The 24,782-nt window shown below is 46.8% G+C and overlaps 1 protein-coding gene across 1 annotated transcript in view; it reads left to right on the top strand.

Moving 5' to 3' along the window:
• nbeal2 (neurobeachin-like 2) overlaps window positions 1-24,782 on the top strand; it is a 138,460-nt gene that overhangs the window by 58,530 nt on the left and 55,148 nt on the right. The window contains 11 exon segments of the mRNA XM_084336699.1: window positions 4,576-4,735; window positions 5,378-5,480; window positions 10,897-11,050; window positions 13,872-14,027; window positions 14,284-14,313; window positions 14,315-14,444; window positions 14,615-14,703; window positions 15,727-16,437; window positions 16,546-16,730; window positions 17,206-17,362; window positions 19,992-20,135. Of these exon segments, the coding sequence (XP_084192825.1) occupies window positions 4,576-4,735; window positions 5,378-5,480; window positions 10,897-11,050; window positions 13,872-14,027; window positions 14,284-14,313; window positions 14,315-14,444; window positions 14,615-14,703; window positions 15,727-16,437; window positions 16,546-16,730; window positions 17,206-17,362; window positions 19,992-20,135 (2,019 nt within the window).

The following is a 24,782-nucleotide window of genomic DNA, read 5'->3' as shown; positions in this document are numbered from 1 at the left end:
CTCTCCTCTTCCTCTCCTCTTCCTCTCCTCTGCCCTCCTCTCCTCTCCTCTTCCTCTCCTCTTCCTCTCCTCTGCCCTCCTCTCCTCTTCCTCTCCTCTTCCTCTCCTCTTCCTCTCCTCTGCCCTCCTCTCCTCTTCCTCTCCTCTTCATCTCCTCTCCTCTCCTCTGCCCTCCTCTCCTCTTCCTCTCCTCTTCCTCTCCTCTGCCCTCCTCTCCTCTTCCTCTCCTCTCCTCTCCTCTTCCTCTCCTCTGCCCTCCTCTTCCTCTCCTCTTCCTCTCCTCTGCCCTCCTCTTCCTCTCCTCTGCCCTCCTCTTCCTCTCCTCTGCCCTCTTCCTCTCCTCTCCTCTCCTCTTCCTCTCCTCTGCCCTCCTCTTCCTCTCCTCTCCTCTCCTCTGCCCTCCTCTTCCTCTCCTCTGCCCTCCTCTTCCTCTCCTCTGCCCTCCTCTTCCTCTCCTCTCCTCTCCTCTTCCTCTCCTCTTCCTCTCCTCTGCCCTCCTCTCCTCTTCCTCTCCTCTTCCTCTCCTCTTCCTCTTCTCCTCTTCCTCTCCTCTTCCTCTCCTCTGCCCTCCTCTCCTCTTCCTCTCCTCTTCCTCTTCTCCTCTTCCTCTCCTCTGCCCTCCTCTTCCTCTTCCTCTCCTCTGCCCTCCTCTCCTCTTCCTCTCCTCTCCTCTTCCTCTCCTCTCCTCTTCCTCTCCTCTCCTCTTCCTCTCCTCTGCCCTCCTCTCCTCTTCATCTCCTCTCCTCTCTTCCTCTCCTCTTCCTCTTCCTCTCCTCTGCCCTCCTCTCCTCTCATCTCCTCTCCTCTCCTCTCCTCTCCTCTTCCTCTCCTCTTCCTCTCCTCTCCTCTCCTCTTCCTCTCCTCTCCTCTCCTCTTCCTCTCCTCTTCCTCTCCTCTGCCCTCCTCTTCCTCTCCTCTTCCTCTCCTCTCCTCTGCCCTCCTCTCCTCTCCTCTTCCTCTCCTCTTCCTCTCCTCTCCTCTTCCTCTCCTCTCCTCTCCTCTCCTCTCCTCTTCCTCTCCTCTCCTCTCCTCTTCCCCTCCTCTTCCTCTCCTCTTCCTCTCCTCTCCTCTCCTCTTCCTCTCCTCTCCTCTCCTCTTCCTCTCCTCTCCTCTCCTCTCCTCTGCCCTCCTCTCCTCTCCTCTTCCTCTCCTCTTCCTCTCCTCTTCCTCTTCCTCTCCTCTCCTCTCCTCTTCCTCTCCTCTTCCTCTCCTCTGCCCTCCTCTCCTCTTCCTCTCCTCTTCCTCTCCTCTCCTCTGCCCTCCTCTCCTCTTCCTCTCCTCTGCCCTCCTCTCCTCTCCTCTCCTCTTCCTCTCCTCTTCCTCTCCTCTGCCCTCCTCTCCTCTTCCTCTCCTCTGCCCTCCTCTCCTCTTCCTCTCCTCTGCCCTCCTCTTCCTCTCCTCTTCCTCTCCTCTTCATCTCCTCTTCATCTCCTCTGCCCTCCTCTCCTCTCCTCTCCTCTCCTCTTCCTCTCCTCTTCCTCTCCTCTGCCCTCCTCTTCCTCTCCTCTTCCTCTCCTCTTCATCTCCTCTTCATCTCCTCTTCCTCTCCTCTGCCCTCCTCTTCCTCTCCTCTTCCTCTCCTCTTCATCTCCTCTGCCCTCCCCTCCTCTTCCCTCCTCTCCTCTTCCTCTCCTCTTCCTCTCCTCTCCTCTCCTCTTCCCTCCTCTCCTCTTCCTCTCCTCTTCCTCTCCTCTTCCTCTCCTCTCCTCTCCTCTCCTCTCCTCTTCCTCTCCTCTTCATCTCCTCTGCCCTCCTCTCCTCTTCCTCTCCTCTTCATCTCCTCTGCCCTCCTCTTCCTCTCCTCTGCCCTCCTCTTCCTCTCCTCTCCTCTCCTCTTCCTCTCCTCTGCCCTCATCTCCTCTTCCTCTCCTCTTCCTCTCCTCTGCCCTCCTCTCCTCTTCCTCTCCTCTTCCTCTCCTCTTCCTCTTCTCCTCTTCCTCTCCTCTTCCTCTCCTCTGCCCTCCTCTCCTCTTCCTCTCCTCTTCCTCTTCTCCTCTCCTCTCCTCTTCCTCTCCTCTGCCCTCCTCTTCCTCTTCCTCTCCTCTGCCCTCCTCTCCTCTTCCTCTCCTCTTCCTCTCCTCTCCTCTTCCTCTCCTCTCCTCTTCCTCTCCTCTTCCTCTCCTCTCCTCTTCCTCTCCTCTCCTCTCCTCTCCTCTTCCTCTCCTCTGCCCTCCTCTCCTCTCCTCTTCCTCTCCTCTGCCCTCCTCTTCCTCTCCTCTGCCCTCCTCTCCTCTTCCTCTCCTCTTCCTCTCCTCTCCTCTCCTCTTCCTCTCCTCTTCCTCTCCTCTTCCTCTCCTCTCCTCTTCCTCTCCTCTCCTCTTCCTCTCCTCTGCCCTCCTCTCCTCTTCATCTCCTCTCCTCTTCCTCTCCTCTTCCTCTTCCTCTCCTCTTCATCTCCTCTCCTCTTCCTCTCCTCTCCTCTTCCTCTCCTCTTCCTCTCCTCTGCCCTCCTCTCCTCTTCATCTCCTCTCCTCTTCCTCTCCTCTTCCTCTTCCTCTCCTCTTCATCTCCTCTCCTCTTCCTCTCCTCTCCTCTCCTCTCCTCTCCTCTCCTCTCCTCTTCCTCTCCTCTCCTCTTCCTCTCCTCTCCTCTCCTCTCCTCTCCTCTCCTCTCCTCTCCTCTCCTCTTCCTCTCCTCTTCCTCTCCTCTTCATCTCCTCTGCCCTCCCCTCCTCTTCCTCTCCTCTTCCTCTCCTCTCCTCTTCCTCTCCTCTCCTCTCCTCTCCTCTTCCTCTCCTCTTCCTCTCCTCTGCCCTCCTCTCCTCTTCCTCTCCTCTTCCCTCCTCTTCCTCTCCTCTGCCCTCCTCTCCTCTTCCTCTCCTCTGCCCTCCTCTCCTCTCCTCTCCTCTTCCTCTCCTCTTCCTCTCCTCTCCTCTCCTCTTCCTCTCCTCTTCCTCTCCTCTGCCCTCCTCTCCTCTTCCTCTCCTCTTCCCTCCTCTTCCTCTCCTCTGCCCTCCTCTCCTCTTCCTCTCCTCTCCTCTTCCTCTCCTCTCCTCTTCCTCTCCTCTGCCCTCCTCTTCCTCTCCTCTGCCCTCCTCTCCTCTTCCTCTCCTCTGCCCTCCTCTCCTCTTCCTCTCCTCTTCCCTCCTCTTCCTCTCCTCTGCCCTCCTCTCCTCTTCCTCTCCTCTCCTCTTCCTCTCCTCTCCTCTTCCTCTCCTCTGCCCTCCTCTTCCTCTCCTCTGCCCTCCTCTCCTCTTCCTCTCCTCTGCCCTCCTCTCCTCTCCTCTCCTCTCCTCTCCTCTTCCTCTCCTCTCCTCTTCCTCTCCTCTCCTCTTCCTCTCCTCTGCCCTCCTCTCCTCTCCTCTTCCTCTCCTCTTCCTCTCCTCTGCCCTCCTCTCCTCTCCTCTTCCTCTCCTCTTCCTCTCCTCTGCCCTCCTCTCCTCTTCCTCTCCTCTTCCTCCCCTCTGCCCTCCTCTCCTCTTCCTCTCATCTGCCCTCCTCTCCTCTGCCCTCCTCTCCTCTCCTCTCCTCTCCTCTCCTCTTCCTCTCCTCTGCCCTCCTCTCCTCTCCTCTCCTCTCCTCTCCTCTTCCTCTCCTCTTCCTCTCCTCTGCCCTCCTCTCCTCTTCCTCTCCTCTTCCTCCCCTCTGCCCTCCTCTCCTCTTCCTCTCCTCTGCCCTCCTCTTCCTCTCCTCTTCCTCTCCTCTGCCCTCCCCTCCTCTTCCTCTCCTCTTCCTCTCCTCTGCCCTCCCCTCCTCTTCCTCTCCTCTCCTCTTCATCTCCTCTCCTCTCCTCTTCCTCTCCTCTTCCTCCCCTCTGCCCTCCTCTCCTCTTCCTCCCCTCTGCCCTCCTCTCCTCTTCCTCTCCTCTGCCCTCCTCTCCTCTTCCTCTCCTCTGCCCTCCTCTCCTCTTCCTCTCCTCTCCTCTTCATCTCCTCTCCTCTCCTCTTCCTCTCCTCTTCCTCCCCTCTGCCCTCCTCTCCTCTCCTCTTCCTCTCCTCTTCCTCTCCTCTTCCTCTCCTCTGCCCTCCCCTCCTCTTCCTCTCCTCTTCCTCTCCTCTGCCCTCCTCTCCTCTGCCCTCCCCTCCTCTTCCTCTCCTCTCCTCTCCTCTTCCTCTCCTCTGCCCTCCTCTCCTCTGCCCTCCCCTCCTCTTCCTCTCCTCTCCTCTCCTCTTCCTCTCCTCTGCCCTCCTCTCCTCTCCTCTCCTCTCCTCTTCATCTCTCCTCTTCCCTCCTCTCCTCTTCCTCTCCTCTGCCCTCCTCTTCCTCTCCTCTTCCTCTCCTCTGCCCTCCCCTCCTCTTCCTCTTCCTCTCCTCTCCTCTTCATCTCCTCTTCCTCTCCTCTTCCTCTCCTCTTCCTCTCCTCTTCCTCTCCTCTGCCCTCCCCTCCTCTTCCTCTCCTCTCCTCTTCCTCTCCTCTTCCTCTCCTCTTCCTCTCCTCTTCCTCTCCTCTTCCTCTCCTCTTCCTCTCCTCTCCTCTTCCTCTCCTCTTCCTCTCCTCTTCCTCTCCTCTTCCTCTCCTCTGCCCTCCCCTCCTCTTCCTCTCCTCTCCTCTTCCTCTCCTCTTCCTCTCCTCTTCCTCTCCTCTTCCTCTCCTCTGCCCTCCCCTCCTCTTCCTCTCCTCTTCCTCCCCCTGCAGGTTCCAGGCAGCATGATGGACATGAACGTCCTGATGGCCTGTCAGCTCCTGCTGGACCAGGTGTTGGTCGAGGGCAACAGTCCACTCCTGCAGCAGCTCTACCAGCACCTGCTGTTTGACTTCCGTCTCTGGAGTAACAGCCACTTTGCCGTCTGTCTGGGTAAGGCTCACTGTTTCTCCTCTCTCTCTCTCTCCCAGGCAGCATATCGAAGTGTCCTTGAGCAGGACACTTAAACCCTAAATGTCAGGTTGGCACCTTGCATGGTTTCCTCAGCCGTCTGTGTTTGAATGTGTGAGTGAATGGGTAAAATGTGAGGAACAAATTGTAAAGCGCTATGGATAAATGCACCATTTATGCAGCCATTTATGGTATTGTATATATGCTATTTGAGCTACCTGTACACTTGCTGTTTTTGCTCTCTCTCTCTCTCTCTCTCTCTCTCTCTCTCTCTCTCTCTCTCTCTCTCTCTCTCTCTCTCTCTCTCTCTCTCTCTCGTATGGGCACCCATGGACACTTCCATGTCCATCAAAGCTGTTCTGGTTTCTTTTTATATGTATTATGTGCAGCCCAGGAGTAGAGGAGGCGGAGAGCTAGAATACATTAGTACCTCTGTCCATCTGCCTGTGGCGATGATTAAAAGGAATCTATGCGCTCATCACTCATACTCCTGTGTACTTTGCTGCTTCCCTCTTTGGTATAACTTAATGCACGAGGCGGCCTTCCATTAGTCACTTCTAAATGTCACTTCTAAATGTCACGTCTAAACGAGACGGCTCAACGGGTGTTTTCCCTCTTTTAAAGGCCATGTTCAGTACCTGTCGTCTGTGATCAAGGACGGTAAGCAGCGTATGAGGAGGAAGTACGGGGTGCAGTACATCCTGGATACCATTCGGACGTACTACAGGTGGGCTTCAGTTAAATGTCTATTTAGTGATGAATTAGTGATGTTGAAAATGTATAGGTGTTTGTATCCGTGTTTTTGTTCCCATACGGAAAAGGATTGTGAGAAACGTGTAGTTTCTGCCTTCAGAAAGCTTTACAGGAAACCTATAGTTTCTGCCTTCAGATGATGTCCAGGTAGTTCAGTCGGTAGAGAGCTCATCTTTGAATCGTAAGGTTCTGGGTTGGAGCACCGCCAGCTTAGAATATGAGTAGCATGGCTTGGTTAACTAAGGCTACGTTCACACTGCGGGCAAAAGTGGCCCGAATCTGACAGATTTGCTCATTATGTGACTCAGATCTGGGTTTCTTTCTCTTTTTTTTTTAACTCAATTTTTATTTGCATTTATATTCACAAACATACAAATAGTAGCAACTTTGATTGTCAATCTTCCACCGTTTAGCTTTTCAGGTACAGATTACTCAGACATAGTGTACATCGCCCTTATACAGGCCTAAACCATAAAGGGAAAATAGAAAAAAAAATCAAAAATACCGTTCTTGCCGAAAGAAGAATATACAATTATTGACTAAGTCATTCTTTGAATAGCAATCGCACATTCGTTGGCCTGTACAAAATCCAATGACGGTATGTATATCTTCCTTGAACAGGGATATATAGAAAAGTTTTAAACTCAGTTTTACCTTGCATTTTGTTTTACATACATATATACCCCATCATCCTTGGTTATTAATCTCACATCAGTTGGTTTCCTAGATACTTGGTACTAATACTTAGTGTATGTCGTCCTTAAACCATCATATCAAATTATAATACTTGCTCTAAAAAAATAAAATTCTGACTCAGGTAGATATGCGCGTCATGGGTCCAGGGACCCTCCTTGAACCTCCTTCCTCCGTTATCCTTCTATTTCCTTTAAACCTCCTTTTTCTTTGCCTTTTTCTCTCTTCCCCCCCCCCCCCCCCCCCTAAACTCAATTTTTATTTACATAGACTCCCAAACATACAAACAACCTCCTCCTTGAATTATAATCTCACATCCATTGGTCTTCCATGTATATAATACAAAGACGGAATGTACAACCCTGTTAAACAGACACAAATAATAAAGTAAAAAAACATAAAACAATTGTCACACCCACAAAAAAATAAAATAGAAAATACTAACTAAAGCAAAAATGTGCGACATGTGATGTCGTTCTCGTTCGCCTTATAATCCTCCCACTTTCCCCATCTTTCCTCAAATTTCTCCTCCTGTAGCCTCAGCATGTGTGTTATCTTCTCCATATCCTGTATCTCCTCTACTATTCCTACCCATTGTGCTATTGTTGGTGGATCTTCCTTGTACCACAGTCTCGTTATTGCTTTTCTGGCCGATATCAGCATTATCTTTATTAAATATTTGTCCCCCCCTTGTATACCCTCGTGCGTCAGGTCCCCTAAGTAAAGCACCAGTCCCGTTTGGGGTAACCCGTATCCTATTATTCTGGTTATTGCCTCCCCTATCTCCTCCCAATACCCCTTCAGCTTCTGACATCCCCAGAATACATGTGTGTGATTTGCCCCCTCCTTCCCACACATCCTCCAGCATGCCCTTTGCGTTGGTGCATACTTTCCCTTCAACTCCGGGGTTATAAAGAACCTGATTATGTTTTTCCATCCAAATTACTTCCATACCCTTGATCCTGTTGTTGAGTGCTGCACCTCGCATATGTTATCCCATTCCTTCTCTGTTATTCCCATCTCTAGTTCTCTCTCCCATTTCTCCCTTATATAGTCGGTCGTGTGTCCCTTGCTGGCCATTATAGCCCGGTACAGTGCTGATATTACCCTTCCTTTCCCTCCTTCGTACGCCCTTACTATCATCCTGATTATTCCATTCTGGTCTTCGTCCTTGTCCCCTCTTATTTCTTTGTTATAGTAATCTCTAATCTGTAGATATCTGAAGTGGTCCCTGTTTTCTAGTCCAAAATTCTCCTTTAATTTTTGTAGGGTCTGCATTTCCCCCTTCTCTATCAATTTGCATATCGCTGTTGCCCCGCCCCTTTCCCACCTTCTGAATCCATGGTCCACCCTCCCTGGTTCGAACCTCTTGTCATGTGCTACCCATCTCAGAACCCCTGACTGCTTCCCCAATTTGTGTGCTTTCACTACTCTGTTCCATATAATCAAGGTGCACTTGGTGATTGGATCTAATAGTTCCTCTTTTTCCCTGAATAGTTCCCTATCCCCTACCAGAACCTGAACTTTGTATCCCCCCCTTCTTTTTCAATGTCTTTCCATCTGGCCTCATAGTTGTCGTTGCACCAGCATGTCACTGCTCTCAGCTGTGCTGCATAATAATAGTCTTGTAGGCTGGGTACTGCCATTCCCCCCTTTTCCTTTGGTAGTTGCAGTGTTTTATATTTGACCCGTGGTTTTCTCCCTGCCCATATGAACCTTGATATCAGTCTGTCCCACTCCCTGAATTGGTTCTGTGGTATCTGTATCGGTAGTGACTGAAACAGGTATAGTAACCTTGATAGTATGTTCATCTTAATAACCTCTATCCTTGAGTTGAAGTCCAAGGGCATTACTGTCCATCTCTCTAAGTCTCTCTTGATGTTCTGATTGATCTGTGTATAATTCGCCTCAAATAGCTTCTCCACCCCTCTCGTAATGTTCACCCCTAGGTATTTAATCTTGTCCATGTCCCACCTTATCCCGTACTCCTCCCGAATTTCTGTCGTTGGAGTATAGTTCCACGCTAAGGTCTGTGTCTTTGTCACGTTCAGTTTGTATCCTGAGTAGTGGCCATATTCCTTCAGTAGATCCATCAGTGCCGGGAAGCTCTTATCTGGTTGTCTCATGTACACTATCACGTCGTCCGCAAATAGGCCTAATTTGTGTTCCGTCCCCTTTATCTCTACCCCCTTGATGTCCTTGGTCTGTCTGATCAGTTGTGCCAGTGGTTCTATGAAAACGTCGAAGAGCGTCGGCGAGAGACAACATCCCTGTCTGGTAGCCCTCTCCAATCTGATTCTATCCGTCAGGCTGACATTCACCTTAATTCTCGCTGTCGGCTCCTGATATAGTGCCTTGATCGTCTTCATTGCCCTCTCGTTCAGTCCGAATTTCTCTAGCGCCTTATATAAAAATACCCATCTAACACTGTCGAATGCCTTTTCTGCATCTAGGCTAATCAGTACCGCACTCCCACCTTGCTTTTGTATCTCCTCCACTATGTGTAATGTCTTTCTCACGTTGTCCTGCGTCTGTCTCCCTTTAATGAATCCAGTCTGATCTTCATCTATAATGTCTGGCATAAACGTCTCGAATCTCTTTGATATTATTGATGTATACATCTTATAATCCACGTTGAGTATGGACACAGGTCTGAAACTACTACATAATTCTCTATCCTTCCCTTCTTTTGGTATCGTGGTGATTATGGCTTCCTTCCATGAGGGAGGCATTTTGCCCTCTTCCATCGTGTGCCTGAATGCCGCTCCTAACATGGGTGCTAATTCTACTCTAAATGTCTTGTAAAATTCCGATGGGAATCCGTCGCTCCCCGGAGATTTGTTGTTTTTCGCTCTACTAATTGCCTCTTCCAGTTCCCGTTCTGTAATTATTTTATTTAATTCTTCATTCTGTTCTCTCCCTATCGATGGTAACTCCAGCTTCTCCAGAAAAGCGTCTATTTCCTCTTCTCCCACTGCCATTGGCTGTGTGTATAGTGTCTTATAGTAATCTCTAAATGTCCTCTCTATTTCAGATGGCTCTCTCAATATTTCGTTAGTCTTTGTATCCCTTATTGTGTGTATCGTGTTTAACTTCTGTTGGGTCCTGATTATCCTAGCTAACAGTCTAGTCGCCTTTGGTCCCCCCTCATAGTACGTCTGTTTCATGAACCTCGCTTTCTTTTCTATTTCCGTCAGTAATTCCCTATTTATCCTGGCCCTTACTTCTTTGATTTCTCTAAGCGTTTCCTGTTCTTTTGAGATCTGGTGCTTCCTCTCTAAATCCTTCAGCTTCCCTATCAGATTGTGATATGTCTCTGTTCTGGCTCTCTTCAGTAGTGCTGCTTTCTCCATCAATTTTCCCCTCATCACCACCTTCAGTGTGTCCCATAGAATGTTCGGGTTGACCTCCCCGTTGTCATTTTCCTCCTTATATCTCCTCCTTAATTTCACTCACCACCCCCTTGTTATTCATTAGTCCTACATTCAGTCTCCAGATCGTGTTCCTCCGTCTTCCCTCCAGATCTACTGTCAGATATGTCGCACTGTGGTCCGATATGTCCGCTACCCCTATTCTGCTCTTCTTTACCCTGTAGCTGTCCCCCGTCGTCATAAGAAAATAATCTATTCTCGCATATGTCGCGTGTGGATGTGAGTAGTGCGTGTATTCCCTGTCCAGAGCGTGCATCCCCCTCCAAACGTCTGTAATTCCCATTTCTGTCATCTGTATATTCATATACCTACTTATTTGTGGTCTCCCTTTCCTAGTACTCGTAGTGTCCAAGTCATGATTTAATACCACATTAAAATCCCCCACACATATCAATATCCCTTCCAATTCCATTGCTATCATGTCATAAATGGTCTCATATAAACATCTCTCACTCTCCGGGGGGGCATATACATTCACTAACGTAACCATCTGACCCTCCATTTTCCCCTTTACCAGAACAAACCTCCCTTCCCTGTCCCTTACTTCTTTGACCAATTCAAATTTTACCGTGTTCTTGATTAACACTTTAATCGCCGAAAACGATGGGAGAAAAATAAGGAGAAAAAGTGGATAGAAAAAAAAAGATTACTGGCTGCCCAGCCAAACATACGTACTGCATCTTCTGGCCGCCTCAGACCTACTCCTATCCTCGCTGCGGGAGGGTTTTCAAAGAGAAGTCGCCTATTCTCTGTCCTTGCCCCATGAATGGTGGAACAAACTTCCCACCACATTTAGGACAGCCAAAACCTGTCCAATATTTCGCCGTCGACTAAAGACACACTTCTTCAATCATTATCTGAAAAATAAATAAATAAATAAAAGTCTAACCCTAACTAACCTTACTGTCATGCACATGTACATGCACATGTACTAACTAATGTCATGCACCTAATATACTAACCTACACTGTAGCACTCAACACTTTGATGAACATTGTTACTCAGCTGATAGAGTTGTGCCCTTCCTGCTGTCTTGTTGTACAAAACTTGCAAAGTCGCTTTGGATAAAAGCGTCAGCTAAATGAGTAAATGTAAATGTACATGTCAGATTCTCGAGTCTAGAGCAATATGTGGATTTACACCATATAAAAAAATCTTGTAAGATTTGTATACATCTTTTCCATATGGGTTTGTGTAGACAATTATGACCAATATACCAACTATATAATATACCAGTACAATCTCTTTGTCTCTTCCTGCCCTCAGTACGGAGAAAGATGGCAGCCCTCTGTCGGATGAGAAGCGGACGGTTCAGATTGCCCTGTTCGCTCTGCTGAAAGACTTCCTGCTCAAGTCTCCAACACAAGAGGAGCTCCACAGCCTCCTGGCCTACACTCTGACTATAGGAGAAGAGCAGCAGGTACCGTTCATCTCAAACACCTCTTCTTCTTAGCTCCGTGTTCTTCTCGGGGACAATGTGGAATCATTCAAACAGATTATTCACAGAGGCGGACAACAGAGTCTTGGTTTGAGGATAGTGACAGAATGTTTGATTGAGGATAGTGACAGAATGTTTGATTGAGGATAGTGACAGAATGTTTGATTGAGGATAGTGACAGAATGTTTGATTGAGGATAGTGACAGAATGTTTGATTGAGGATAGTGACAGAATGTTTGATTGAGGATAGTGACAGAATGTTTGATTGAGGATAGTGACAGAATGTTTGATTGAGGATAGTGACAGAATGTTTGATTGAGGATAGTGACAGAATGTTTGATTGAGGATAGTGACAGAATGTTTGATTGAGGATAGTGACAGAATGTTTGTTTGAGGATAGTGACAGAATGTTTGATTGAGGATAGTGACAGAATGTTTGATTGAGGATAGTGACAGAATGTTTGATTGAGGATAGTGACAGAATGTTTGATTGAGGATAGTGACAGAATGTTTGATTGAGGATAGTGACAGAATGTTTGATTGAGGATAGTGACAGAATGTTTGATTGAGGATAGTGACAGAATGTTTGATTGAGGATAGTGACAGAATGTTTGATTGAGGATAGTGACAGAATGTTTGATTGAGGATAGTGACAGAATGTTTGATTGAGGATAGTGACAGAATGTTTGATTGAGGATAGTGACAGAATGTTTGATTGAGGATAGTGACAGAATGTTTGATTGAGGATAGTGACAGAATGTTTGATTGAGGATAGTGACAGAATGTTTGATTGAGGATAGTGACAGAATGTTTGATTGAGGATAGTGACAGAATGTTTGATTGAAAAATGGGAGCTAGCCTGGAGTGGGTGGTTCTGGGACGCTGGAACTAACTGTTGAGCCTTCCCACGGTGCCGTGGGCCTAATGTGATGAAACACCAGTGAATGGAGGTGCCCATTTGATAACCCTGATGATGTGATATGCTGCTCTCACTGCCTATCTATCTACACTTTATAACCCCGGTGATGTGCTGCTCTCACTGCCTATCTATCTACACTTGATAACTCTGGTGATATGCTGCTCTCACTGCCTATCTATCTACACTTGATAACCCTGGTGATATGCTGCTCTCGCTGCCTATCTATCTACACTTGATAACCCTGGTGATATGCTGCTCTCGCTGCCTATCTATCTACACTTGATAACCCTGGTGATATGCTGCTCTCGCTGCCTATCTATCTACACTTTATAACCCCGGTGATATGCTGCTCTCACTGCCCATCTATCTACACTTGATAACCCCGGTGATGTGCTGCTCTCACTGCCTATCTATCTACACTTGATAACCCTGGTGATATGCTGCTCTCACTGCCCATCTATCTACACTTGATAACCCTGGTGTAAATTGTATGCTGCTCTCACTGTCTATCTATCTACATGTTCAGTTGTGGTGGCCATTAAGGGCCATGTGGTAGGGTTATATAGCCTCGGTATTGTCAATACCTGAAGCTCACATCAAAAGGTCACAGATCTGTTAAAGTTGGTAATGCTGTTTGGGGGCCATTATGGGCCACGTAATACAGTTGTAGTGTGTAATTCCATGGTAGTGTTTATAGGCATGTGATACTGATACTGACAGAACGTTGCAACGTGGAGAGATCCAGAGCACAGCAATTAGTCTAAATATCTGTAGGATGACGAGCTAACAAAGTATGTATACAGGGGAGTAGACAAAACTAAGTGGTGCCTTGATGTACAGACTATGAGTTATAGATATGGTATGTAGAATATGAGAAGGCTATGTGGACAGAAGGCTACATGGATATGACTGTGTGTGTGTGTGTGTGTGTGTGTGTGTGTGTGTGTGTGTGTGTGTGTGTGTGTGTGTGTGTGTGTGTGTGTGTGTGTGTGTGTGTGTGGTGCGTGTGTGTGTGTGTGTTTGTGTGAGAGAGAGAGAGAGGAAAAAGAGAGAGGGGGAAAGGAGAGGGAGAGAGAGAATGTGTTTTTTCCTTGTCAATGGAGTTTACAGTTTTCTTCATCTGACATTTTCTGCTCATTATTTCAGCTTATCTCCAATCCAAAGTCGTCCTCAGTGTTGAACTTCATACCTTCACATCTCCTTTCTTCCAGAATCCTCTGGTGAACGCGCTTCTCACTCTTCACTTTCTTTCTTTTTTATTATCTTTCTCCTCTGTTCTTACCTTATCTCTCTCTAGACATTTGGACTCACGCCATCTTCACTGTCACATCCAGGACCACAATGGAAATAAGTCTGAGACTGGGACGTAATCATCAGATCGCCTTATTTATGGTCAAAATAAAATAAACAAAACTCTCTCTCTCCTCTCTCTCTCTTCCCTCTCTCTCTCATCTCCCCTCTTTCTCCCTCTCCTCTCTCTCTCTCTCTCATGTTCTCTCCATCTCCTCTCTCTCCCTCTCTCTTTCTCTCCTATTGCTCCCTCTCCTCTCTATCTCCCTCTCCTCTCCTCTCTCTCCCTCTACTCTCCTCTCTCTCCTATCTCTTCCTCTCCTGTCCTCTCCTCCCTCTCCTCTATCTCCTCTCCTATCCTCTTTCTCTCCTCTCTTTCTCTCTCTCCCTCTCCTCTCTCTCTCTCTCTCTCTCTCTCTCTCTCTCGCTCTCTCTCTCTCTCTCTCTCTCTCTCTCTCTCTCTCTCTCTCCCTCTCCTCGCTCTCTCTCTCTCCCTCTCCTCTCTCTCTCTCTCTCTCTCTCTCTCTCTCTCTCTCTCCCTCTCTCCTCTCTCTCTCTCCCTCTCCTCTCTCTCTCTCTCTCTCTCTCTCTCAGGTGGTGAGTGCGTTGGATGTGTTGTACTCTCTCCTGCGGAGCAGCCCTCCCCGTGAGCAGGTGCAGACTGTGCTGCTGGAGTGGGGGGTGGAGCAGCTGTACTATCTGCTGCTGAACCCCGGCTTTGGAGACGAGGCCAGAGAGAGGCTGTTCAAGGTGAAGCCAACTCACTGCTTCTCCACTGAGAGTAGCTTCACTTATCGCTTCACAATGACCCAATGTGGCCCAGCAAATGTTCCTGTTAAAAATAATAATAGTTAATAATATTATATTTCATTCTCGTCTTCCAAGAGCAGTGATGGGCTTCAATGTTCCACTCGAGTTCCTTTTAGATTTCTTTTTTAAGTCAATTATTTTGTTTGATATAATATAATATTATACAACTGTTTCCTTCTTTGTTATTATGGCGTAGGTTCTGTACAAGATCCTCAAGAGCGAGCGGGATATCCGAACGCTCCAAGCAGCGGATCAAGCTGAGGGATTGTGGATACCTTGGCCTGGTCTGTTTCCTAGGCGACATCCCCGTAACCATGACCACCGTGCGGCGTCTGTACGAGCAGGTCCTCGCTACAGGTGACTTTAGAGCGGCCTCGCTGGGAGGACGGGGGACGTCTGAATGAAACGGATGACGTGGTGTTGTTGCAGAGGTGGCCTTGCCACGTGCTGAATCACTGTGAGAGCTATATTTACTCCTGTCTGGATATGGATTATATATATATCTTTTTCATTTTCTTCCTCCACAGATGCCAGTCCTAACTTTAGAGACCTTCTCGCTGTGGTCCATCTGTCTCATAGAGCCGACCTCACTGTCCGTCTGGATGTCTGTCGCAAGGTCAGTCGGCCACGTCAGCCATCTACTTTGGCATCCATTGACTAGAAGGTTGACTTGATGTGTTTCACTCATTGTTTCATTAACCCTTTCAGGTGTGTTTTATATATATATATATTCACAATAATTTTGAGAATTGGAACATTCTAATGATGATGTCATAACAGCTACTGGCTATTCACCTTATGTTTCCTGACGTCAAGTCAATTCAACTTTATTTATAAAGCACGTTTAAAAACAACAGAGTTGACCAAAGTGCTGTACAAGGCCTTACAACGAATAACACATTAAAATACGGTAAAGCAGGCATACAACGATCAGTACATAGAAGAGACATATACACTATATATACAAGCAGCACAAAACCCATTAAGAAGAATAGTGAATGGAAGTATGTTTTAAGCTGAGACTTGAAAGAATCGATGGATGGGGCGAGTCTGATGGAAGAGGGAGGGCTATTCCATAGTCTAGGCCGGGGCTGTTACTGCGAAAACACGGTCGCCTCTGAGTGTGAGTCTTGAGCGTGGGATGGCCAGGAGGCCCGGCTCAGACGACCTGAGAGACCTGGAGGTAGTGTAACTATGAGCTTAAGAGATCTGTGATATAGGATCGAGCCAGTTAGTTCAGGGCTTTGAAAGCGAACAGCATGACCTTGAAATCAATTCTATAGGATGCTGCCAGCCTGCCAATTTTGTCTTTCAACTTCCTATGAGCTTGTGACACTGTCATCTAGATTAGAAAGGGATTACTCTTCAAAGTCTGTAACTTATTAAAAACACCCAAGTCCCTTTTTACACTTTACACATATTTTCTTTACAAGGATAATGAGCTAGCTACACATTTATGTGCTTATAGATGCGTTATTTATAATGTCCACACTAGCTAGCATCTTTGTCATGAAGTTTGGCTAGACAGACATGGCCGGAAGTAGGCAGGCCTATAGGTGAATAGAGTGAGATCTAAGATGGACTTCTGAGAAAACATGCCCAAAAAAACCCTCATCTCTTGTCTCTTATCCCCCCCCAGCTGTTTAATCTGAGATACTCCAGTGGTGAAGACTGTGTGAAGCAGCTGGCGAAGCAGCCCGGCTGGCAGGACGTCCTGACCAAGCTCTACGTGAAGGAGTCCTACGAGTCCCACGCCGCCAGCCTGGCGGGCTCCCAGGAGCCCACCTCCCGCCCCCCTCTCCGCAGGGACGACAGCCTGGTCATAGAGGACTCCCGCGTGGACATGTTCCTGCCTTACTCCTCCTCGCGGGACGAGGACGACGAGGAGGAGGACGACGGGGGCCAACGGGACGTCTCCGAGGGTTTCTCCGATCTGTCCCAGTCGCCCCTCAACGGAGGCTGCGGGCCGCTGAAGAGCTACACCGACTCCCTCCATTTCAAGTCCTTCGACTCCATGGACCAAGGCAGCCACTCGTCTTCCATCTCCAACACCGTGGACATCCCCGCCTCTCGGCCTGACGACGAGGGCCTTTACCAGCCCCTCTCCCCCTTCGGTACCTCCCCCTTCGATCTGGCATGGGGCATGGGCGACGCCAGCATCGGGACCGGCACGGGCACGCACACCCCGGCGGGGAGCCAGGCGGACACCCCGTCTCCTCTGGAGCACAGCAAGCCGTTCCCCGCCCTCAGGCCCAGGAAGAGCTCCAGTCTGTCCAACGTGCTGGACGACACCAGCTACGGAGCGGACCCTCCCACGGGGGACACCATCTCCAACACGTCCAACCCACAGGTAGGTTGATTTCTCAATGACTCTGGTTCCAGGCAAACCTTTATATAACATTCCCTCCAGCGTTCCTCCCACACGGGTCCAATACGGCGTGTTGTTCTGGCGTTGCAGCAGACGCCTGAGGAGGAGCTGTGTAACCTGCTCACCAACATGGTGTTCTCGGTGCTGTGGAGCGGCAGCGGGGCGGAGGGCGGAGAGGACGCCGTGTGGAGAGAGAGAGGACAGGTCTTCTCTGTCCTCACCAAGCTGGGCTCTTCCTGTCAGCTGGTCCGGCCTCCCGACGACATCAAACGCAGGTCCGTCGCATTATAAAAAAAAAACATTAACGTGAAAAAAGTTTAAGTGAATGAAAGTAAGCAGGATAATTGGTTAATGGTAAGCAGGGTATCTGCAGGGTATTAAAAAGTATTAAATTCATAATTCTCAATTTAAGGCCTCAAAAAGTCTTACATTTAATTTGCACGGGTATTACGTTTTTGGGGGGGGGGGGGCAGCCTGGATGTCAGGAGATGTAATAATATGTTTTTGCTAGTATGGTCGTGAGATTGGTGTTACATTTGTCTCTAAGTGGTATTAAAAAGGTCTTAAATGTAACTTGTTGAAACCTGCAGATACCCTGGTAAGAGAGATTGAATACAGTGGAGATAACTTTGTATTCAAGTGAGACAGTCCTCGAGTCACTTGAATGAAAGATTCATCCACACTACCCGACAGAAAGATCTTGTTGTGCCGGTCCGTTGTATTAAAGGTCCCTCTGTCTCTGTGTCCCAGTCTGTTGGAGATGATGCTGGAGTCGTCTCTGTCAGACCTGAGGGACTCCCAGGGGGTGTCGCTGCCTTTCTGCCCCAGCCTGGTGCGCCTGCTCAGGCTACTCCAGGACTTCCTGTTTGCCGAAGGCACAGACAACCACACACTGTGGAGTGAGAAGGTACAGACAACCACACACTGGAGTGAGAAGGTACAGACAACCACACACTGTGGAGCGAGAAGGTACAGACAACCACACACTGTGGAGTGAGAAGGTACAGACAACCACACACTGTGGAGTGAGAAGGTACAGACAACCACACACTGTGGAGTGAGAAGGTACAGACAACCACACACTGTGGAGTGAGAAGGTACAGACAACCACACACTGTGGAGCGAGAAGGTACAGACAACCACACACTGTGGAGTGAGAAGGTACAGACAACCACACACTGTGGAGTGAGAAGGTACAGACAACCACACACTGTGGAGCGAGAAGGTACAGACAACCACACACTGTGGAGCGAGAAGGTACAGACAACCACACACTGTGGAGCGAGAAGGTACAGACAACGCAGTACAGCGCTCTTCTAGACACTCAAAACGCTTTTTACAATGTAGGGTGGAAATGGCCTCCTTCACCACCACCACTGTGTAGCAGCCAACCTTGGGCTACGCAGGCTCAATTGCTGCCATACACTGGCACTAGGCTACACATCACACTACACAATGGCTGAAAGGCTCAGGAGACAGGGATTGTTATCAGCCAATTAAGGGGGGGGGGGGGTGATTAGGTGGCCTTGATGTCAGAGACCTGATTGGGACAATTTAATATTTGACCAGGAACGTCAAAACGAACGTTGCGATAGGCACCCTGGGTTCTTTAACGACCGAATTCAGTCGGGACCTCGTTTTAACAACTAATCCGAAGGACACTGTGTACGGCACAGACACAGGATGGATGTCAAAATAATAATAATAATAATAATAATAATAATAATAATAATAATAATAATAATAATAATAATAATAATAATAATAATAATAATAATAATAATAATAATATGGAAGACTAGTAGCCATTATGTTTACTTCAAAACATACTTTCTTGAACGTTGTGGAGGATCTTGTAATATAAGCATTGCAACATGAACTACTGACCAGGTGAATCTTCAGTATATGATATTTGAATAACCATTATAGTTTATGCTGAATACATACAAAGCAAATGCATTCATGCATGTTATTATGCAACATAATCATACCCCCCCGACACTCAACTAACCGCCTCGGACAGTCCTTCGTACCAGCGGCCATCAGGCTCCACAACAGTGGGCAGGGACTGCTGCCAGACATCCAACTAGAACTAATAGGAACCTAAAAAGAACAATAACACTACCTTATGCATACTGCACCTTAGGGCTGTCCCCGACTAAGGATTTGGATGGTCGACTATGATTGGCCAAAATTTGCCGTTAGTCGACTACTAAAAAAGTATAATATTTTAAAAAAATTTAAATTTTTTATCATTCCATTTGGGCTGTGGGGGGTGCTTAATGTCTGAAGGAGTTGACTGAAGGCTTCTTGTCCTCTGCAAAAGCATGCAATTGGTCCACTGGTGGATACATCTTGATATTTGTCTAGTCTAGTGTGTTCATTAGATGGGTGAAATCCTCTTTCAGTGCCTCTGTGCCTGTTTTCGTAGGCAGTTAGCCTCTGGTATGCGTGCCATTAGCGTTAGCCACGCTTCTAGGCCTCTTTTCTTTTGGAAAGAATGATAAAAAATTAAAATTAAAATTAAAATTTATAAATATATATATATTTTTTAAATTATATTCTACTAAGAGGTTGGCCAGTCGACTACGGCTCCTTTCGACCGATTAGTAGACTAATCGACTAATAGGGGTCAGCCCTACTGCACCTTATGTGAATACTGTGAATACTGTATATTTCAGTTAGTTAGATAGTAAATTATAACACTACCTTATGCATACTGCACCTTATGTGATACTGTGAATACTGTATATTTCAGTTAGTTAGATAGTAAATTATATTTACTTATTTGTTTACACTGCTTGTGTTGTTTTTACTACCTGTACCCCCATCCCCCCTCCCCATGCTGCTATGATGCCTGAATTTCCCCAAGGGGATCAATAAAGGAATATCTTATCTTATCTTATAAACAATGAACACATCTGGATGAGGATTCCTGCCCCTCATCAAGTTCAAGTTTTGTTTTATTTGTCACATATAAGGAACATGAAGATTACAGTGAAATGCTTGGTTCTGTATGAGCCCCCTGAGATTGTGCTTTCATACAATAAAAAAAAAAGTTTAAATAATAAAGACCAAACACTGTACAAAATATATAAAACTAAAGTACAAAATCTAAACAAAATGCAAAAATAAGGTAGAGAGGTAGTGCAAATCTTTTAGTGTCTAGAGTGAATGTTAAAGGTGTGTGTGTGCACGTGGATGTGTGTGCGATGAGTGTAGAATGGATGGGTTAGTGCTGCACAGAGTCCACATTGAGCATCCTGATGGCCTGGGGAGATCACGTTGGAATGCAACGGTACTATAGCTTCTTCCTGCTATTGTCTATGTCTATGCTCAAGGTCAGGAAGTGTGTCTTGTCTCATGCTACTGTAGGGTGGAGAGTGATGTCTGGGGTGTAGTGTGTTTCTAAATACCCTTGGCTGTAAAAGCAGGTTACGCTTAACTGAATACACTGAATGTCCCTAGCTCCTCAGGAGTGATGCAAGGTGTGGAAACAAGTCTTGGCTTTTGACGGGGGTGTTGTCGTCTTGCAGATCTTCGAAGGGGTTGTAAACCTGCTGGACAGGCTACAGGCCTGGCACAGCAGCCCCGGCAGCCCTGGCAACACTGAGCTGAAGGAAATGGCCCAAATCGGCCTGCGCATCATCACCGGCTACATCCAACAGCAGCACTCGCAGGTCAGGTTCACCAGGATCCCACCAGTCATGTGACCATACCATACTGTACACACCCGTCACGACGCGACAACGCATGCATTTAATTGTCGCTGTTTATATTGTTTGTGATCATTTCAAATGGTTTGCAGCATTTTATTTATTTATTTTTAAACGGTAAATGGACTGCATTTATATATCGCTTTTATCCAAAGCGCTTTACAACTTATGCCTCACATTCACTCAATCACACATTCACACACCGACGGCGGACGACGGCGACCATGCGAGGTTCCGACCTTCTCATCGGGAGCAGTTAGGGGGTTAAGTGTCTTCGCTCAAGGACATTCGACACACTGCCGGGAGGAGGAGCCAGAATCAAATGGGGAACCCTCTGATTACCAGGCAACCGCTCTACCTCCCGAGCCACTGTCACCCCCATTATTAGAAAAAAATATAGTGTTTTCAGAAATACCAGGCCTTGTATGGATGTCCTCACAGAGACATTGCAGGGATTCCTCTTAAGGGAGTGTATGATGGGGCAGCTCCCCCCAGAGTTATGGCCACCACTGCCTCCCTCAGGACTGTGGGACCGAGTTGTCGTGAGAAACAAACTACATCCACGGTGGCTTCTTGGCTGTGTCCGTAGGCAAGGAAGCACAGATCCCCCTAAAACCCACTGGCGCAGAAGGGTTCTGGGAGTTCTGGCGGTTCTAAGGGTTCTAAAGTGAGCCATACCTTCTTCATTTCAAGATGCAATTCCATCCTGGTGATGAGATAGGATAACAAAACACAGTGACTTCACCCGATGGTATGAAAGCATGCCAATGATGTTAGCCTAATGCCCAGGGCCTTCTCCATAGATTAGGATCTGAGAGCATTTATGGGAGTTGCTGAAGTGGAGTTTTGCCTCAGTATAGATACAGAATACTAAAAGGATCACTTAGATGTATTATGTATTTGTATATTTTATTCCTAGTGCCCTGCCTGCACCTCCCCTCTCCCCCGCCTGTGCTGCTATGACTCCAGGATCTCCCCCACAGGGATTAATTAAAGATCTGTCTTATCTGGTCAGCAGTGACTTTGTCTACAGTAGATGCTGAATAGACTAAAACCATGGCAGATAAAAAGTGTTTCTTTTCCCTTATACCCTGTATACTTGTGTGATTCTGAATTATTCTGATGTGTCGACCTTGTTGCTCTATCATGTATATGAGAACATGTACGAGAGCCAGTATTCCCAGATCCATCATAGTGCCGAGCCCAAGGTCCTGGTTTCAAACCCAGGGCTGAGCAGCCGTGACCTTGGGTTGAGATTTCTCGGTTCTGAAACGTAGCCTAGTCAGTTATTCCCTCTTCTGCAGAGGCTTCTGGGTAGCGCCATGCAATGAGCTCTGCCAAGAACCATGGCGAATGTGTTCCACATTCCACCTGTAGAACATGGGTTCTCTGTTCATGAGTCAAAGAATACTTAAAGGTGCTAAGAGGATCCTTATTGTTCAGAATACTTAAAGGTGCTAAGAGGATCCTTATTGTTCAGAATACTTAAAGGTACTAAGAGGATCCTTATTGTTAAGAATACTTAAAGGTGCTAAGAGGATCCTTATTGTTTAGAATACTTAAAGGTGCTAAGAGGATCCTTATTGTTAAGAATACTTAAAGGTGCTAAGAGGATCCTTATTGTTTAGAATACTTAAAGGTGCTAAGAGGATGCTTATTGTTTAGAATACTTAAAGGTGCAAGAGGATCCTTATTGGTTAGAAATACTTAAAGGAAAACGCCAACATTTTGGGAAATTAGCTTATTTGCCATCTTCCCTGGAGTTAGACAAGAAGATACATACCCTTTTCTTCTCTGTGCGTGCATTAGGCTTAGGGAACAGCCGCTCCGTTAGCGTAGCTTAGCTTCATCACTGGAAGTGGGGCAGTCCTTTACCCTGAAGTTCCCTACAGTCCCCTACAGTCACGAAATACACTCCAAATACAACTCCAAAACGTTCCTGTAAACATGTTGTGACCTGTGTATTTACCACGTGGAGAAATAAAAAATAATTGAATTCGACAATTACGTTTTCTAAGCAAATATACTCTGAACAATTTTTTGCCGAACCACTCCTCTCGGGGCGCAGTCAGTGATTTCACGCAACGCAGTGCTACTTACTAACGTGACGCCAGTGTTTGTTTACATTCTCATTTCATTCAAAGGATCCGAACCGATTGAAGTTTATGGATACCATGACTTAAAATCCTCTTACCTTGACGATTAAAAGCCTCCCCAATTTAGAAAACAGTATTCCCATGGCTGGTGTTGATATGCTGCTAGCTAACGAAAACCAACAGCCGGACACTAAAGCAAATAACGAGGGTACATTTTTACTTCCGGTCGGGGGGTTCCAAAATAAAAGAGCGACGTCTATAGCACCGGAAATACGTTTATTTTGTACATTATCTAACATTAACACAAACCTAAACTAACTTTAGGTTAGTTGTAACGTTAGTTTAGGTTCGTGTTAACGTTAGATAATGTACAAAATAAACATATTTCCGGTGCTATAGACGTCGCTCTTTTATTTTGGAACCCCCCGACCGGAAGTAAACATGTACCCTCGTTATTTGCTTTAGTGTCCGGCTGTTGGTTTTCGTTAGCTAGCAGCGTATCAACACCAGCCATGGGAATACTGTTTTCTAAATTGGGGAGGCTTTTAACACTTTGAGTGCCACGCCGGGTTTTCCTTTTTACCCCCTGAATGCCACCATCGGCGCCAATGTTAACGTTAATATTTTACAGTGAAACCGAAAGAGCCCATTTCACAAAACAGCTTATAACTTCATCAAAATTAGTCTGATTATCCTAACACTGATAACATAGAGTCCTTACCTGACATCAGATGGTATCCAACTGGTATATTCCAATTCCTGATCACCATTCGAAAAAATCGATAAGTGTATAGATCCAACGCGATACAGTAGAACTCCATGATCAGCGGGGCTCAGAGTCTCCAGAATGAACTGTGGTAACCCCGGCTGGATCAGTGGACTGGAAAATGTGGAGTACCGGATTTTTTTCCCCATCCATTTTCATTGAGTCCATTCCAAAATCCCTTATGTCATCTGAAAGACGATAGGGGGCGCTTTTTTCCACATATAATCTCCGGCGGTGCTCGTGTATACTCGGGTAGGCTCGCGTGATGCAATATGATTTCAGATCGTAAAAGAAAAAAAAAAAAGAAAAAATCTGAGAAATCTTGTGAGTGGCTTTCAACCACATAAAAATAAACCCGAGATATCTCGTGTGTGGCAGTTAAAGTGTTAATCGTCAAGGTAAGAGGATTTTAAGTCATGGTATCCATAAACTTCAATCGGTTCGGATCCTTTGAATGAAATGAGAATGTAAACAAACACTGGCGTCACGTTAGTAAGTAGCACTGCGTTGCGTGAAATCACTGACTGCGCCCCGAGAGGAGTGGTTCGGCAAAAAATTGTTCAGAGTATATTTGCTTAGAAAACGTAATTGTCGAATTCAATTATTTTGTATTTCTCCACGTGGTAAATACACAGGTCACAACATGTTTACAGGAACGTTTTGGAGTTGTATTTGGAGTGTATTTCGTGACTGTAGGGGACTGTAGGGAACTTCAGGGTAAAGGACTGCCCCACTTCCAGTGATGAAGCTAAGCTACGCTAACGGAGCGGCTGTTCCCTAAGCCTAATGCACGCACAGAGAAGAAAAGGGTATGTATCTTCTTGTCTAACTCCAGGGAAGATGGCAAATAAGCTAATTTTCCAAAATGTTGGCGTTTTCCTTTAAAGGTGCTAAGAGGATGCGTATTGGTCAGAATACTTAAAGGTGTTAAGAGGATGTTTTTGTTCAGAATACTGAAAGGTGCTAAGAGGATGCGTATTGATCTGAATACTTAAGGGTGCTAAGAGGATCCTTATTGTTCAGAATACTTAAAGGTGCTAAGAGGATCGTTATTCATCCTGCTGCATGTGGTCTAAAACAGGTTGGATGTGCACACAGCTATAGCTATAGATATGTCACATGAACAAAGACTTGGCGCTGCTGTGATGGCTGCCTTTCTGATCGCTCCGACGAGACTGTGCTCTATTTTGTTAATTTTTATAGTATTAGGAGTTTTATTTGCACCAACTGTTGGTGCATTATATGTGTATGACCGTCAGTCAATCATTGACATTGGATTACGGGAAACTTACCAACTGGATTACTCGCTGGATCAACTTTCCGAACCACATCAATGGCCGGAAGAAATCCTCCGGAGACTAGGACCGGATCCTTTGTTCCTAGACCCCAGGAAAAGACGTCGAGGAAAAAGGTCTGGGATCCGAAACAGGCTGAGATCCAGACGACACCGTACACCACTTCCCAGTATATTGCTAGCCAATGTACAATCAATAGACAATAAACTGGATGACATCCGAGCAAGGATTCAATATCAAAGAGACGTTAGGGACTGCAATGTCCTTTGCTTCACCGAAACTTGGCTAACACCGGAGGTTCCAGATCACGCGATTCAACCAACGGATCATTTCTTTATCCATAGGAAGGATCGGACACAATCAGAGTCCGGTAAACAACGTGGTGGAGGTATTGCCTTCATGTTTAACAAAAATTGGAGTGATCCAACGAATGTGAAGGAATTATCCAACTACT

This window comes from Notolepis coatsorum (genome assembly GCF_963971535.1).
Source record: "Notolepis coatsorum genome assembly, chromosome: 19".
In the NCBI taxonomy this organism is placed as follows: domain Eukaryota; kingdom Metazoa; phylum Chordata; class Actinopteri; order Aulopiformes; family Paralepididae; genus Notolepis; species Notolepis coatsorum.
Note: the sequence above shows the minus strand (reverse complement) of the source record. Positions and strands in the feature narration are given on the sequence as shown.